At 43.7% G+C, this 13,474-nt stretch overlaps 1 protein-coding gene across 1 annotated transcript in view; it reads left to right on the top strand.

Annotated features, from left to right (window-relative positions):
* gpc3 (glypican 3) overlaps positions 1–4,734 on the top strand; it is a 279,747-nt gene extending 275,013 nt beyond the window's left edge. The window contains exon 8 of the mRNA XM_055225093.1: positions 4,493–4,734. Within this exon, the coding sequence (XP_055081068.1) occupies positions 4,493–4,656 (164 nt within the window). The 3' untranslated portion in view covers positions 4,657–4,734. The remainder of the gene's footprint in view (positions 1–4,492) is intronic.
* The last annotated feature ends 8,740 nt before the right edge of the window (positions 4,735–13,474 follow it).

The raw sequence follows: 13,474 nt of genomic DNA, 5'->3' as shown, positions 1-13,474 counted from the left end.
TCATAGCTGGCGTTCCTCTGCGCTGTCGTTTATTACTGATATCCTGCTCCAGCCATATAACTCAGCCCACTTACTCCTGTCTGCCCTCCTCACTCACACACAGGCACAAGAGCTATTCTGCGCAGCTATTTTATCTACATCAGATAAAAATCATTTGCTTTAATGCTATAGTTCTTAAAGAGGAGGTATTATGCAAAATCTACCTATCTTACCATGTTACAACGTTGTTCCCTCATCCTCCTGAAGATGTTTTAGATGTCATCCATGCATGTTTGGGTAATGTAGCAACCTCTCTTGGGCCCTATTCAAACCCTCCATATGGCTAGCTATAAGATTCTGTCCAATGCTCAGCCCACAAGCCTAAGTCACCCAGACTCCCATACAACAATTTTCAATAAATATACAAAAGCATCATACAAAACAATACACTACAACTTCACAAACCTGATGCGATATGCAGTACTTTCATTAGCATAATGCACAGCATTTGGGTTGTGATAGCTCTCTGAAGGGGGAGTGACTTAGCACAGAGAGCAAGGGTGGAGGGACTCAGAGTGTCAAAAAACAAAAGTGAAAGTTGTTAATACGCTGCTTTCTACATATGTAGCATTTTCAAAACAATAAAAGGCAACATGGTGGTCGAAATATGTTGTGTTAGCAGTTCATACCCAATAGAAGAGTCAAGTGTTTTTTGTTTGTTTTGTTTTTTGTTTGTTTTGGGGGGTTTTTACATTTTGCACAGTCTCATAAATTCATATTTTATGAGTTTTTAAAGGTACACATGTTGTTATTCCTTTGCCTTAAATGTTCCACGGTATTGTGTCTTGAAAATGTGCATTGTTATTATGAGTTGGCTTTACTTAATACTCAAATACTGTGGAACTTTCTGGCTACTCCATCTACATGGAGTTAGAAGAGTTACATGGTGCACCTTTAAAGAATATGAAAAAAAATGCCACCAGACACAATAACTGTGAGCAGTGAGCGTCACAGAGGCCTGTTAAACTAGTGAGGAGCAGAGGGAGTGAACCAGAGGAGTGTGTGGGGTTATCATCAGAGCAGATAGGGAACATTTATTAAAGACACAGATTTAAAATCCCCTTCTCTCAGCACATCCTCAAAGGTGATGGGGGAGAGGGGGAGAGGGAGCAGAGAGAGGAGAAAGGGGAAAAGAGAGAGAAGGGGAGAGGGAGCAGAGAGCAGGAGAGAGGGGGAGAGGGAGGACAGAGGAGGGGAGGGGGGGAAAGGTACCAAGAGGGAGGGAGAGAGAGAAGGGAAGAGGGAGCAGAAAGTAGGAGAAAAGGGGAGAGGGAGGAAAGAGGAGCAGAGAAGGGAAGGGGGAAAGAGAGAGGGAAGAGGGAGCAGAAAGTAGGGGAGAGAGGAGCAGAGAGGGGAGAGAGGGATAGATAGAGAGAGAAGGGGAGAGGGAGCAGAGAGTAGGAGATAGGGGGAGAAGGAGGAAAGAGGAGAGAAGACCAGAGAGGGGGACAGAGGAGCAGAGGGGAGAGAGAGGAGGAGGGGAGCAGAGATTGGGAGAGAGGAGCAGAGAGGAGGAGTAGAGAGGGAAAGAGAGGAGTGGGGGGGGGCAGAGGGGGGGGGCAAGGAGGGGTACGGGGGAGGAGAAAGAGGGGAGAGGGAGGTGCAGAGAGGCAGAGAAAAGCAGAGAGGGTGCTGGTTTATGGGTCTGTGAGTGCAGACTTTTGGTTGCAGTGGAGATGTGGAGGAGGATGTGAGGGTGACACAGGAGGTCAGACAGAGGAAGACCTGGTGCTGTGACTGATCTCATAATAATAAATCTGCTCTAACAACACATGAGCGGTGTTTTAATCTATCCACAAAGCTGCACATACAGTCATTTTCAACTTAAAACAATCATTTTTACAAGTGTTTTGCTCAATGAAACAACAACAGTATATAGGAGCAAGGGACATACCAGCAGCTTTTGGTTTATGGGTGCATGCCTCTTCCAAATGAACCAGTGTCAGAACTTACTAAACACACTCTTTACTGGGAATGAGTCCAACGTGGTCTTCCTGCAATCCTCTCTCATCACCGCTCATGTTGTTATGAATTTCACTTTTTCTTTTTCTCATTTAAATTATGGTTTTATAGCTCTCTCTTTGGGGAAATGTTTGTTTATGGTTTTGGTTTAGCATGGCATCTACTTCATCAAAACATACAACCATTTCTAAATTAAAATTCTGGTAAGCTAATCAGCATCTGTCTTTGTGATTTTTAAAACACCTTTGGGGATTTGAGGTCTTCTTACTCAAAAAGTGTTGACAAATTGGTCTGGTGTGTTCATTTTTGATTTCTCATAAATCCTCAGAAAATGTTGCCACTTTTTAAAATAAAACTCAATAATTTCTCCTTGACTTACCTTCTGTCACTGTCAAGCAACCACAGACTTGTTGTAACCATTAAAAAGATATATTCTGTTATAAACTGTGAACCGCTATAGCAACAGTGTTCATTTCTCATCATTCTGAAACCTCTATACATGCACTCTCTCTCCCCTCTGCCAATCTACCATTTCACCCGCTGCAGTAAAACTATCAACCTCTTCAGACTCTCCTCATTTTCACAGGTTTAATTTAAAGGCACACTGTGGAACTTTTCTGGTGGTCGGCCTGACATCTGCTTGTCTCCATGGAAATTGTATTGCTTTGCCTGGAATATTTAGAAGTATGGCATTAAACTTACCTATTTCCATAAAGATAAGTAATACGCATTTTACAGGACAGATCTGTGGCAAGGTGAGTGTGCTCTGCAATAAAGACAACTGTAACTGGATAAATGCAAAGTTTATGCAGGATTAATGCCATGCTGTGAAACATTCCAGACCACGCAATAACATCTCCATGGAGACAAGCAGATGGCGGCCCTACCACCATAAAATTTACATTGTGCACATTTAAATTATAGGACCTGTGTGCTTTAAGGTTAAGGTATTGTCCAAGAATGAAATTTGTTTGTCCTTTGCATTTGACCCATTGTTCAGGGCTGCTGGGTCAAACTCAAGGTCCATAGGTTGTCAGGTAATTATCAAGAGTACCCTATTAGTCTATTGTTCATGCTTTAGGTTGATGGGGGAAACAGAAATACCAGGAGAAAACCCATCCAGACAATATACCAAACAGAAAGGTTAGGGAATCAAACCAGGGACCCTCTTGTGTGAGGCCATAATACTAGCCACTCTACCCCCTATCATCTTACATATCTATCTTCATCTCCCTTGGACCCTGTGTGATGTTTTTACCTGCCGGGGTCTCAGCACCACAGTTCATCTCCTCCATAAAGTCCCCTGATTTGTCTGCGTCTGCCTCTGTCTCCCGGTAGAAATATACGTCTGGTGATTCAGCAACAAAGGCATGAAACATCTGTAGAAATGTTGTGTTTTGTTTTCACAGCTGTGATAGAGATCTTTACATAGCAGAGCAGACATACCACACATGTGACACTCAAACTGCACTCTCTGCCTCAACTAGACACATTTATCAAACAACAATAGGCTTATGTCATAGGTCATTTATACAACATTTATATTTAAAGCAGACCTATTCAACTTTTCAGAGCTTTTAATCATGTTATGGTTGTTTCCCCGCACAATTTACTCATTTAAAGTTGTTTTTGGAGTGATTTGTGCCATTTTGCCAGTCAACTCCCATTTTCATCGCCACCAGTATACCCCCACTGCTTTATACTTACTTCATTCTCCAATTTTATTTTCTTAATCGATGATGCACATAGAATTTGGCAGCATAGTCATTTTGGTACAAATGAAAACAATCTACGTCTCGCTAGCGTGATCTGCAGCTATCCATAGGAGGTGCCCACAGCATGTGGTGCTTTATGATGATGTTTACAACGTCCGCTCTTATTGGGCACTGCAGTTTTCGTTTTAGATGAATATTGCGATTTAACATGTGCAAATTTTAACATCCACGGGTGTCATGGATTATAACTATATAGCAGACACAAGCACTATAGGTCTTAGGTTTTACTCAGAATGTCTAGTATCCTTTTTTCTCTTTTCATTTATGGACTTAATAGTTAAAAGTTTAGTTTTTATTTCTCTTCCATCTCCTTATCCATTGAATAAGTATAATTAATGCACTTCCTGTTTTTCTGTAGTTTTAGTCCGGAGTTTGGCACATTTATTTGACCATTTCTGTAATATATTTTTTATTCGAATAGTCCACCACCTGCTGTCGATGGAGATATTTTTCCCTTGCCAGAAATGTGTGTGTGGCTGGGTCGGCACCACAGATCTCCACAGATCTGACTTGTAACTTGGCCTAGCCCTCCATTAAGATAGATCAGTTCAGTGCTATACTGTGGAACATTTCAGGCAAACCAATAGTACACCTTTAAGTTTAACCTCAAATAGTTACTTTTTATATTGTAATTCTTTAGATACATTGAGACAAAACTGATAAAACATGTTGAACACTGGCTTATGTTGTATTGTCTCTTTCTTTTTTATTTTCAGAAATTGCCGACAACATGGATGACTTCACTTTCCAGGAGCAGCTTCTCACCCCACGACTGGCCACAGGAAACATCGGAGGAGTGTTATCTAAAGCCACAATTTGGAATAACTCACCCATTTTTATATTTTTCCTTGTTACTTTGTTTGGATTTTGTCTACACTGACCGGTGGCTTCTTCAGAGACTTAAAACTGTCACCAAATGTCTAAGATGAAAGACACTGGACCATTTCATTGTGTAAATATCAAACATCTGGTATGTTTTTACATTTTGAAATCACCAGTTTCAGACAATTATGAATAGTGGACTAATGGACTTCGATATCATCTGAATGAGGTTATAATCGAGCTGTGAAGTGGTTAAAAACAACTGGCAATAATGGATATATTTTGAGTTTGAAAGTACGAAACACACACTTATACCAGACACTAATATACATAACCATTTACTGCATTTTAATAAGCTTGGGTGTAAAAATCTTTCTTGAAGTTAACGTACTATTCTTGGAATGTTGCCACAGTGATTAACCATTTAAAACTCAATATTATATCTTTTGAATGAGAAAAAGTACTCAAAATAATGCATATAGGCTAATAGGAAGCTGTAATCCTGGGATATGCAGCTTTTTAATTGTTGGAGGCAGGCTATTGTAGTCACAGCTGCCCTGGGACTGGAACATGGCACACATTGCTTAAGCTACTATTGTTACTATTGATGAGGGCACAACAATAGTAGGAACAAGCTAGAGCAGCATTGATCCACTTACCCTTTGGTTATAAGATTTCTCTAACACTTTTTACCACTGTTGACAATGTAGGGAGTTGATTTTAAAACAACAGTACATTTTGATAGCATTGGCAATTTCCTCCATGTAAACCACTGATTTTGGGGAATATAAAAATGTGAATTAGATTGATTAACTTTAATAGAAAGGACTTATTTGAGCCAACATTTTTATAACTCCAGCTGTGCTTTTTGAACCATTGTTGTTTTATTTATTTTGGACAGCGACTATAACAGGTGTGACTGTAGAAAGCCTTCCTCTTAACCTCTCCTGGTCCACTATTGGCCTCCTCTGATTCCTGAACAGTACAAACTAAAGCAGATGGATCACTTCTACTTGACCTCACATTCGTAACCACAGGGCAGGCCTTTTAAAACTCACTCCCTGTGCTCAGCCTGGAGTGAGTTATCACCCAGAAGGACCAGAGCTGGCTTCTGGATTCTGGTCCGATCTCTGGTCCGGCCTCTGGTTCGGTCTCTGGTCCAGTCTCTGGTCCGGTCTCTGGTCTAGTCTCTGGTCCGGTCTTTGATCTGGTCACTGGTTTCTGGTCCGATCTCTGGTCCAGTCTTTGGTCTGGTTTCTGCTCTCTGGTCTGGTCTCTGCTCTGGTCTCTAGTCCAGCCTCTGATCTCTGGTCCGGTCTCTGGACTGGTCTCAGATCTGATCTTCTGCTAGAAGCAATGAGAGACTTCACAGACAGACCGAGTCAATGTCCACACATACATTGATTGTGTTTATTGAGAGATGAAGCCATTCAAAATGTCAGTGAGTTCACATGCAGGCACAGACAAAATAGTCCAGCTAAAATAACTGTTCATACATTTGTCGCTGTTGCCATGTTTGTTTTGGTTTGCTTGGTTGTGTCGCTGAACCATAACGCTGCTCTGTGATTGGTCCAATTGGTCCGATCCACCAGTGAACTGAAGCTCAAACTGTCTTGGGAATTTTGTGCATTCATAAATATCACAAGAAATACAGCTCTGTGCTCAAACACAGACCATCCCCATCTACTCCTCCTACTGGTCAGTCTCTGTCAAGCTCTGAGTGAGTGACAAGTGGATTTAACCAATCATAGTGAAGTGTCTAACGCCTTAAGTAAGTTTTATAGAACAAATATCTGCATGTAAACTTACTGACTATTTTGTACCCTGGTCTTTTTCTGTCATAGATTAAAAAAACGAGACCTGTGTTCTCTCTCACTGCAGTGTACAGATGTAAGTTAATGTATTTATTCTGTGTTTACACTTTGTTTTTCAAGGCAGATTTTACATGATGTTTTGGTTTGTGGGATGGACAAGGTCAGACTCTGAACCACTGCCGCCATTTTGAGCTCCTGTTAAACAAGTGTACATAAAACGCTATTTATTTCCATTGATGATTTTGTAAGACTTGTTTTCAACTGCACTTCAATGTAAATAGGAAGACAAATGCTGCATTCAAGTTCTGCCCGAAATCCGAGAACCCAGCGACTTTCTCAGTGATTTTCTAAGATTGTGATATACTCAGCACTGAACAAGTACATAGTTAAAACACAGGACCTAGTTTTAGGTTTGGTTTTGTACAAAGTTGTCTCTGTATATGAAACCAAGTAGCCAACTAGCCATTTGCCAATTTCTGTAGTATCTGGATTCATATGTACAACAATTATATATTTTTTTTTTTTTGCTCAATGCTGATTTCAGAAAATGTAACTTTATTTTAACTTTTGGGTTATGATTAAATTAAAGCTATGATATGTAATTTTTTTAGCAAACAAAAAAGACTAAAGACTAAAATAACAGCATATTTCAATTGTTCCCATGGAAATGCTGTTCCTTTCGCTATAATCTTCCACAGTATGGCATAAAACCTATCTTCATAGAGAATGTTCCAAAGTATTAACTTTCTATTTCATGGAATCATGAAGGTGATGAGTCATCTACAGAAAGTTACATACTGTTGCTTTACTAAAAAAAAAGAGTGCTTCATTACCTACTCCTGCATTTCACTGTAAGGGTGAAGCTAAAGACACCATGTGATGTGAGCTTATGTGTTGAGCCCTGTTCAAGAGTTTGTCAGTTGTTACCCACATGCTTTTAAAAACATCTGTGTGTGAATGGGTGACACGTCCTCTAAAATGGTGTATACAAACTTTTGTATCTGATTAACTTAAATTATTATTTTTTCTTTGATGAAAGACAAAATGACCAATAAGTGTTTTTTTCTGTTTACTCAAACAGTATCATGTACAATAAACACGTTATGCTTACTTATACTTATTTGTGTGTCTTTTTAATGTTATGATATTTGATACTGTTTTCTTTATATGTCCTTTAAACTATAATTTTGCACACACTGGTTTTCTTGCTATAAGTTAAAAGAAACTTTATGTTTGCATGTTCAAACACAACACATTTTTTAAATATACTTATTAAAGTTAAGGTTAATAATAAGGTTAGGTTAGGTTGATCAGAGCTTTGGAACAGGTTTAGCAACAAACCTCACTGTAGAATTTCATTGGGGGAAAATGATGCATTCAAAACATCAGCAGAGGCCGCAATACCTCCAGCTGCAGCTGCACTGAGGAGAGAAGCAGGTTAAATGATGCTATAATAGTAGATGATAAAGTCCTGTTGGTTAAGATAATTTTATATAATCAGAATGAGTATAGTGAAGAGGAACAGACTTGATATCTATGACAACTTGATTATCAAATTTTAAAAATTTAGTAAGACACATTTAGGTTTTTTTTTCTTTTTTGTAATTTGTAATTTATATCATTTAACAAATGAGCTAAACTATGATTACATTACAATATACCCCCCCCCCCCCCCCCCCCAAAAAAAAAGACCAAAAAAAAGACAAAAGACAATCTTAAAGACAAATCTACTCATTAAATCTTCCGTATTAAAAGACCTTCAAACATAAATCGTCACTGTACACTGTTATAGGCTTGACTTTATTGTTCTGCTCTTACAGTTTTATTATATTGTCTAACTGTATTGTTCATTTTAACATCTGCCCAGGGACAACAGATGAAAAATAGTCCTTTGGTAGTAATATTGATTAATGTACACTGTCCCTGTCAAACAAATAAATAAATAAATAAATAAAAAGTCACCCATCCTACACTATTCCAGTGTGAAGTCAAGGACTGCAGAAGGAAAGTAGCACTAGCAAAATCTGGTACAAATCATCTTTTCTTTTGTAAGATTAATGATTTGTACATGGTCCCTAATAAATAACGAATAAAGAAAGAAAAGGTTACCTTGGACCATTCATTAACATGGGGGAAGGGGCAGAGGTGATAATGACCTGAAGTGTCACACTCAAATAAGTCAAAACTAATTAAGCCTAATAAAGATTTAATTACACTAGTCAGAAGCCCCTTATGACGAGTGTTCAATCAAGGCAAGCTACGTCGCCCGGACCGGCGTTACCGGGGGCCCACCCTGGAGCCAGGCCTGGGGTGGGTGCTCGACAGCGAGCACCTGGTGGCTGCGCCTTTCCCCACGGGGCCTGGCCGGGCTCAGCCCGAAGGAGTGACGTGGGGCCGTCCTCATGTGGACCCACCACCCGCAAGAGGATCCGTAAAGGGCCGGTGCATGAAGATCTGGGCGGCAGTCGAAGACAGGGGCCTCGACGACCAGATCTCTGGACATGGAGACTAGCTCTGGGGACATGGAATGTCACCTCGCTGGGGGGCGGAGTTCGTGCAGGAGGTTGAGCGTTACCAACTAGATATAGTCGGCCTCGCCTCCACGCACAGTTTGGGCTCTGGAACCCAACTTCTTGAGAGGGGCTGGACTCTCCATTTCTCTGGCGTTGCCCGCGAGGAGAGGCGGCGAGCTGGTGTGGGCTTGCTCATTGCCCCTCAGCTCAGCCGCTTCGTGTTGGGGTTCACTCCGGTGAACGAGAGGGTCGCGTCCCTGCGCCTTCGGGTCGGGGACAGGTCTCTCACTGTTGTGTCGGCCTACGGGCCAAACAGCAGTGCAGAGTACCCAGCCTTCTTGGAGTCCCTGGGAGGGGTACTAGACAGTGCACCGACTGGGAACCCCGTTATTCTCCTGGGGGACTTCAACGCCCATGTGGATAATGACAGTGACACCTGGAGGGGCGTGATTGGGAAGAACGGCCTCCCTGAGCTGAACCCGAGTGGTGTTTTGTTATTGGACTTCTGTGCTAGTCACAGTTTGTCCACACCATGTTCGAGCACAAGGGTGTCCATCAGTGCATGTGGCACCAGGACACTCTAGGTCAGAGGTCGATGATCGACTTTGTTGTCATGTCATCTGATCTCCGACCACGTGTCTTGGACACTCGGGTGAAGAGAGGGGCTGAGCTGTCAACTGATCACCACCTGGTGGTGAGTTGGATCCGCTGGCGGAGGAGGAAGCCGGACAGACCTGGCAGACCCAAGCGTATCGTAAGGGTCTGTTGGGAACGCCTGGCAGAGCCCTCTGTCAGAGGTGTCTTCAACTCACACCTCCGGGACAACTTCTCCCTGATCCCAGGGGAGGTTGGAGACATGGACTCTGAGTGGGCCATGTTCTCCACCTCTATTGTCGATGCGGCCGCTCGTAGCTGTGGTCGTAAGGTCTACGGTGCTTGTCGCGGCAGCAATCCCCGAACCTGGTGGTGGACACTGGAAGTAAGGGATGCCGTCAAGCTGAAGAAGGAGTCCTGTCGAGCCTTGTTGGCTCGTGGGACTCCTGAGGCAGCTGATGAGCCAAGCGTGCCGCGGCTCGTGCGGTTGCAGAGGCAAAAACTTGGGGTTGGGAGGAGTTCAGGGAGGCCATGGAGGAGGACTATCAGACGGCCTCAAAGAAATTCTGGCAAACCGTCAGACGCCTCAGGAGGGGGAAGCAGTGCTTCACCAACACTGTTTACAGTGCGGGTGGAGAGCTGCTGACCTCGACTGGGGATGTTGTCAGGTGGTGGAAGGAGTACTTTGAGGATCTCCTCAATCCCCCCATCATGTCTTCCGAGGAGGACTGGGGACCCGGAGGCGGACTCGTCCATCACCCTGGCTGAAGTCACCGAGGTGGTTAGCAAGCTCCTTGGTGGCAAGGCTCCGGGGGTGGATGAGATCCATCCCGAGTACCTCAAGTCTCTGGATGTTGTGGGACTGTCTTGGCTGACACGTCTTTGCAACATCGTGTGGCGGTCGGGGACACTACCACTGGAGTGGCAGACCGGGGTGGTGGTCCCTCTGTATAAGAAGGGGTACCGGAGGGTGTGTTCCAATTACAGGGGAATCACACTGCTCAGCCTTCCCGGTAAGGTCTACTCCAGGGTACTGGAGAGGAGAATCCGACCGATAGTCGAACCTCGGATTCAGGAGGAGCAGTGTGGTTTTCGTCGTGGAATACTGGACCAGCTCTATACTCTCCATCGGGTCCTCGAGGGTTCATGGGAGTTTGCCCAACCAGTCCACATGTGTTTTGTGGATTTGGAGAAGGCATTCGACCGTGTCCCTCGTGGTGTCCTTTGGGGGGTGCTCCGGCAGTATGGGGTCTGGGGCTCTTTGCTAAGCACTGTCCGGTCCCTGTATGACCGGAGCAGGAGCTGTGTTCGCATTCCCGGCAGTAAGTCAGACCTGTTCCCGGTGCATGTTGGACTCTGCCAGGGCTGCCCTTTGTCAACGGTTCTGTTCATTATATTTATGGACAGAATTTCTAGGCGCAGCCAGGGGCTGGAGGGGGTCTGGTTCGGGAACCACAGGATTTCATCTCTGCTGTTTGCGGATGATGTTGTCCTGATGGCTTCATCGAGCCAGGACCTGCAGCAGGCACTGGGGCGGTTTGCAGCCGAGTGTGAAGTGGCTGGGTTGAGAATCAGCTCCTCCAAATCCGAGGCCATGGTTCTCGACCGGAAAAAGGTGGTTTGCCCTCTCCGGGTGGGTGGTGAGTCTTTGCCCCAAGTGGAGGAGTTCAAGTATCTTGGGGTCTTGTTCATGAGTGAGGGAAGGATGGAGCGTGAGATTGACAGGCGGATCGGTGCAGCGTCTGCAGTGATGCGGTCGCTGTATCGGTCCGTTGTGGTGAAGAAGGAGCTGAGCCAGAAGGCGAAGCTCTCGATTTACCGGTCAATCTACGTTCCTACCCTCACCTATGGTCATGAGCTCTGGGTAATGACCGAAAGGACAAGATCGCGGGTACAAGCGGCCGAAATGGGTTTCCTCCGCAGAGTGGCTGGGCGCACCCTTAGGGATAGGGTGAGGAGCTCAGTCACACGGGAGGAGCTCGGAGTGGAGCCACTGCTCCTACACGTTGAGAGGAGCCAGCTGAGGTGGCTCGGGCATCTGCTCAGGATGCCTCCTGGACGCTTCCCTAGGGAGGTGTTCTGGGCATGTCCCACCGGGAGGAGGCCCCGGGGAAGACCCAGGACACGCTGGAGGGACTATGTCTCTCGGCTGGCCTGGGAACGCCTTGGGGTCCCACCGGAGGAGCTGGAGGACGTGTCTGGGGTGAGGGAAGCTTGGGAGTCCCTGCTTAGACTGCTGCCCCCGCGACCCGGCTCCGGATAAGCGGAAGAAAATGGATGGATGGATGGATGGAAAGATTTAATTAGACCTGCCCATGTTGGTGGATGTGACAGAATATAGACACCATTTATACTAATGCAACTCTTTGTCTTTCTGAAATTGCACAAATTATGTGTACCGGTAATTTTACATCAGATATTATTCCCCATTCATCCTTTTCTATTTATCCAGGCTTGGGTCCAACAAAAATAGTGCCAAAATATATGTGCCCATTGAGACAACAGTCCATCCTTAAATTGCCGATAAACTGTGAATGGCACATCGGTTTAAAATTTTGGTTTATGAATAACGCATCACATTCAATTTAACTTTTCTGGTGGAGGATTTGCCACCTGCTTGTCTCCATGTTGCTTCTGGAATGTTCCACAGTATAGACATAATGTAATCTAATGTATCTTATTTCCTTTCAGAGGTTGCCACAAAGGATCTCCATAATCTTAAACACAACCCATTCATTCTTTTCCATTTATCCAGGCTTGAGACCAGCAAGAAATCTAGTAAACATAAGTGTTTATTACAATTGAGGCAAGGCAAATTTATTTGTATAGCACAATTCGTACACAAGGTAATTCAAAGTGCTTTACAAAATAAGAAAGACATTAAAATCACACAGAATTGTTTATCATAACTCTAGTTCATATTAAAGGTGCACTGTGTAACTTTTCTGGTGGAGGGTCTACCACTTGTCTCCATGGAGATGTTAGTGCTTTGCCTGGAAGGTTTAACAATATGGCATTACTGCGGTACATTTCAGGCAAAACTATAACATAATACCTTTATGAAGACAAGCAGTTGGCTGATGTCACACCAGAAAAGTTACATAATGCCTCTTTAAGTATAAAAAGAAATATGGAGAGAAATGAGGAGGTGTGTGCATTATACAGTTGGCTAGATTTGCCATTAATATGATTTTAACCTGACTAAACAATTGTACAGTTTCATTGACCATTTGGTCATAACCTTGAAATGGAACACACATTTCGAGGAGTTTCCATAGAAAAGTATGACTAAAAGCATCTGGACATAGTTTTCTAATCAATGCTTGTCATTTATCCAAAATGTTGCCTCACTGAATTGCTCAGCCCATTAGAATTATTGACCCATTTCTGTGCATGAGGTTACAAAATATATACTGAATTTGAGTTTTCCTTGCATTTACATTTGAACACATGAGAGAGAAGTCAAGAAACCATTATGCTTTTCTTACGTAAGACACAGACATAGAGTTTGAGCAGATTGAGGTCAGGACAATGAGTGATGGGGCTCAGCGGAGCGTCTGGACTGGACAAAAAATGTTACAGATTTGCATGTAACAGGGAGAGACCTGGAGTACAACATGTGGGACTCAGTTAGACCCTCTGTAGACCCTATTAGACCCTCTGTAGACCCTATTAGACCCTCTGTAGGCCCTATTAGACCCTCTGTAGGCCCTATTAGACCATCTCTAGACCCTGTTAGACCCTCTGTAGACCCTGTTATACACCCTGTTAGACTCCGTTTAGACTCTGTGATCCAGTTTAATTCCAATTTCCAAGACTTTTGTGAGTGGATGGACTCTCTCAGCACATGTGTTCTCCTCTGTATTTTGCCTGAAACAGGGAGGAACCATGACACAAATCTGGACTGGGGAGAGTCTACTGAACTGACAAAGAATTGTTCTGCTGATTGACAACG

The sequence above is a fragment of the Periophthalmus magnuspinnatus genome, chromosome 10 (genome assembly GCF_009829125.3).
Source record: "Periophthalmus magnuspinnatus isolate fPerMag1 chromosome 10, fPerMag1.2.pri, whole genome shotgun sequence".
NCBI classification, from domain to species: Eukaryota; Metazoa; Chordata; class Actinopteri; order Gobiiformes; family Gobiidae; genus Periophthalmus; species Periophthalmus magnuspinnatus.
The sequence above is the reverse complement of the archived record's forward strand: the minus strand, read 5'-3'. Positions and strand labels throughout refer to the sequence as shown.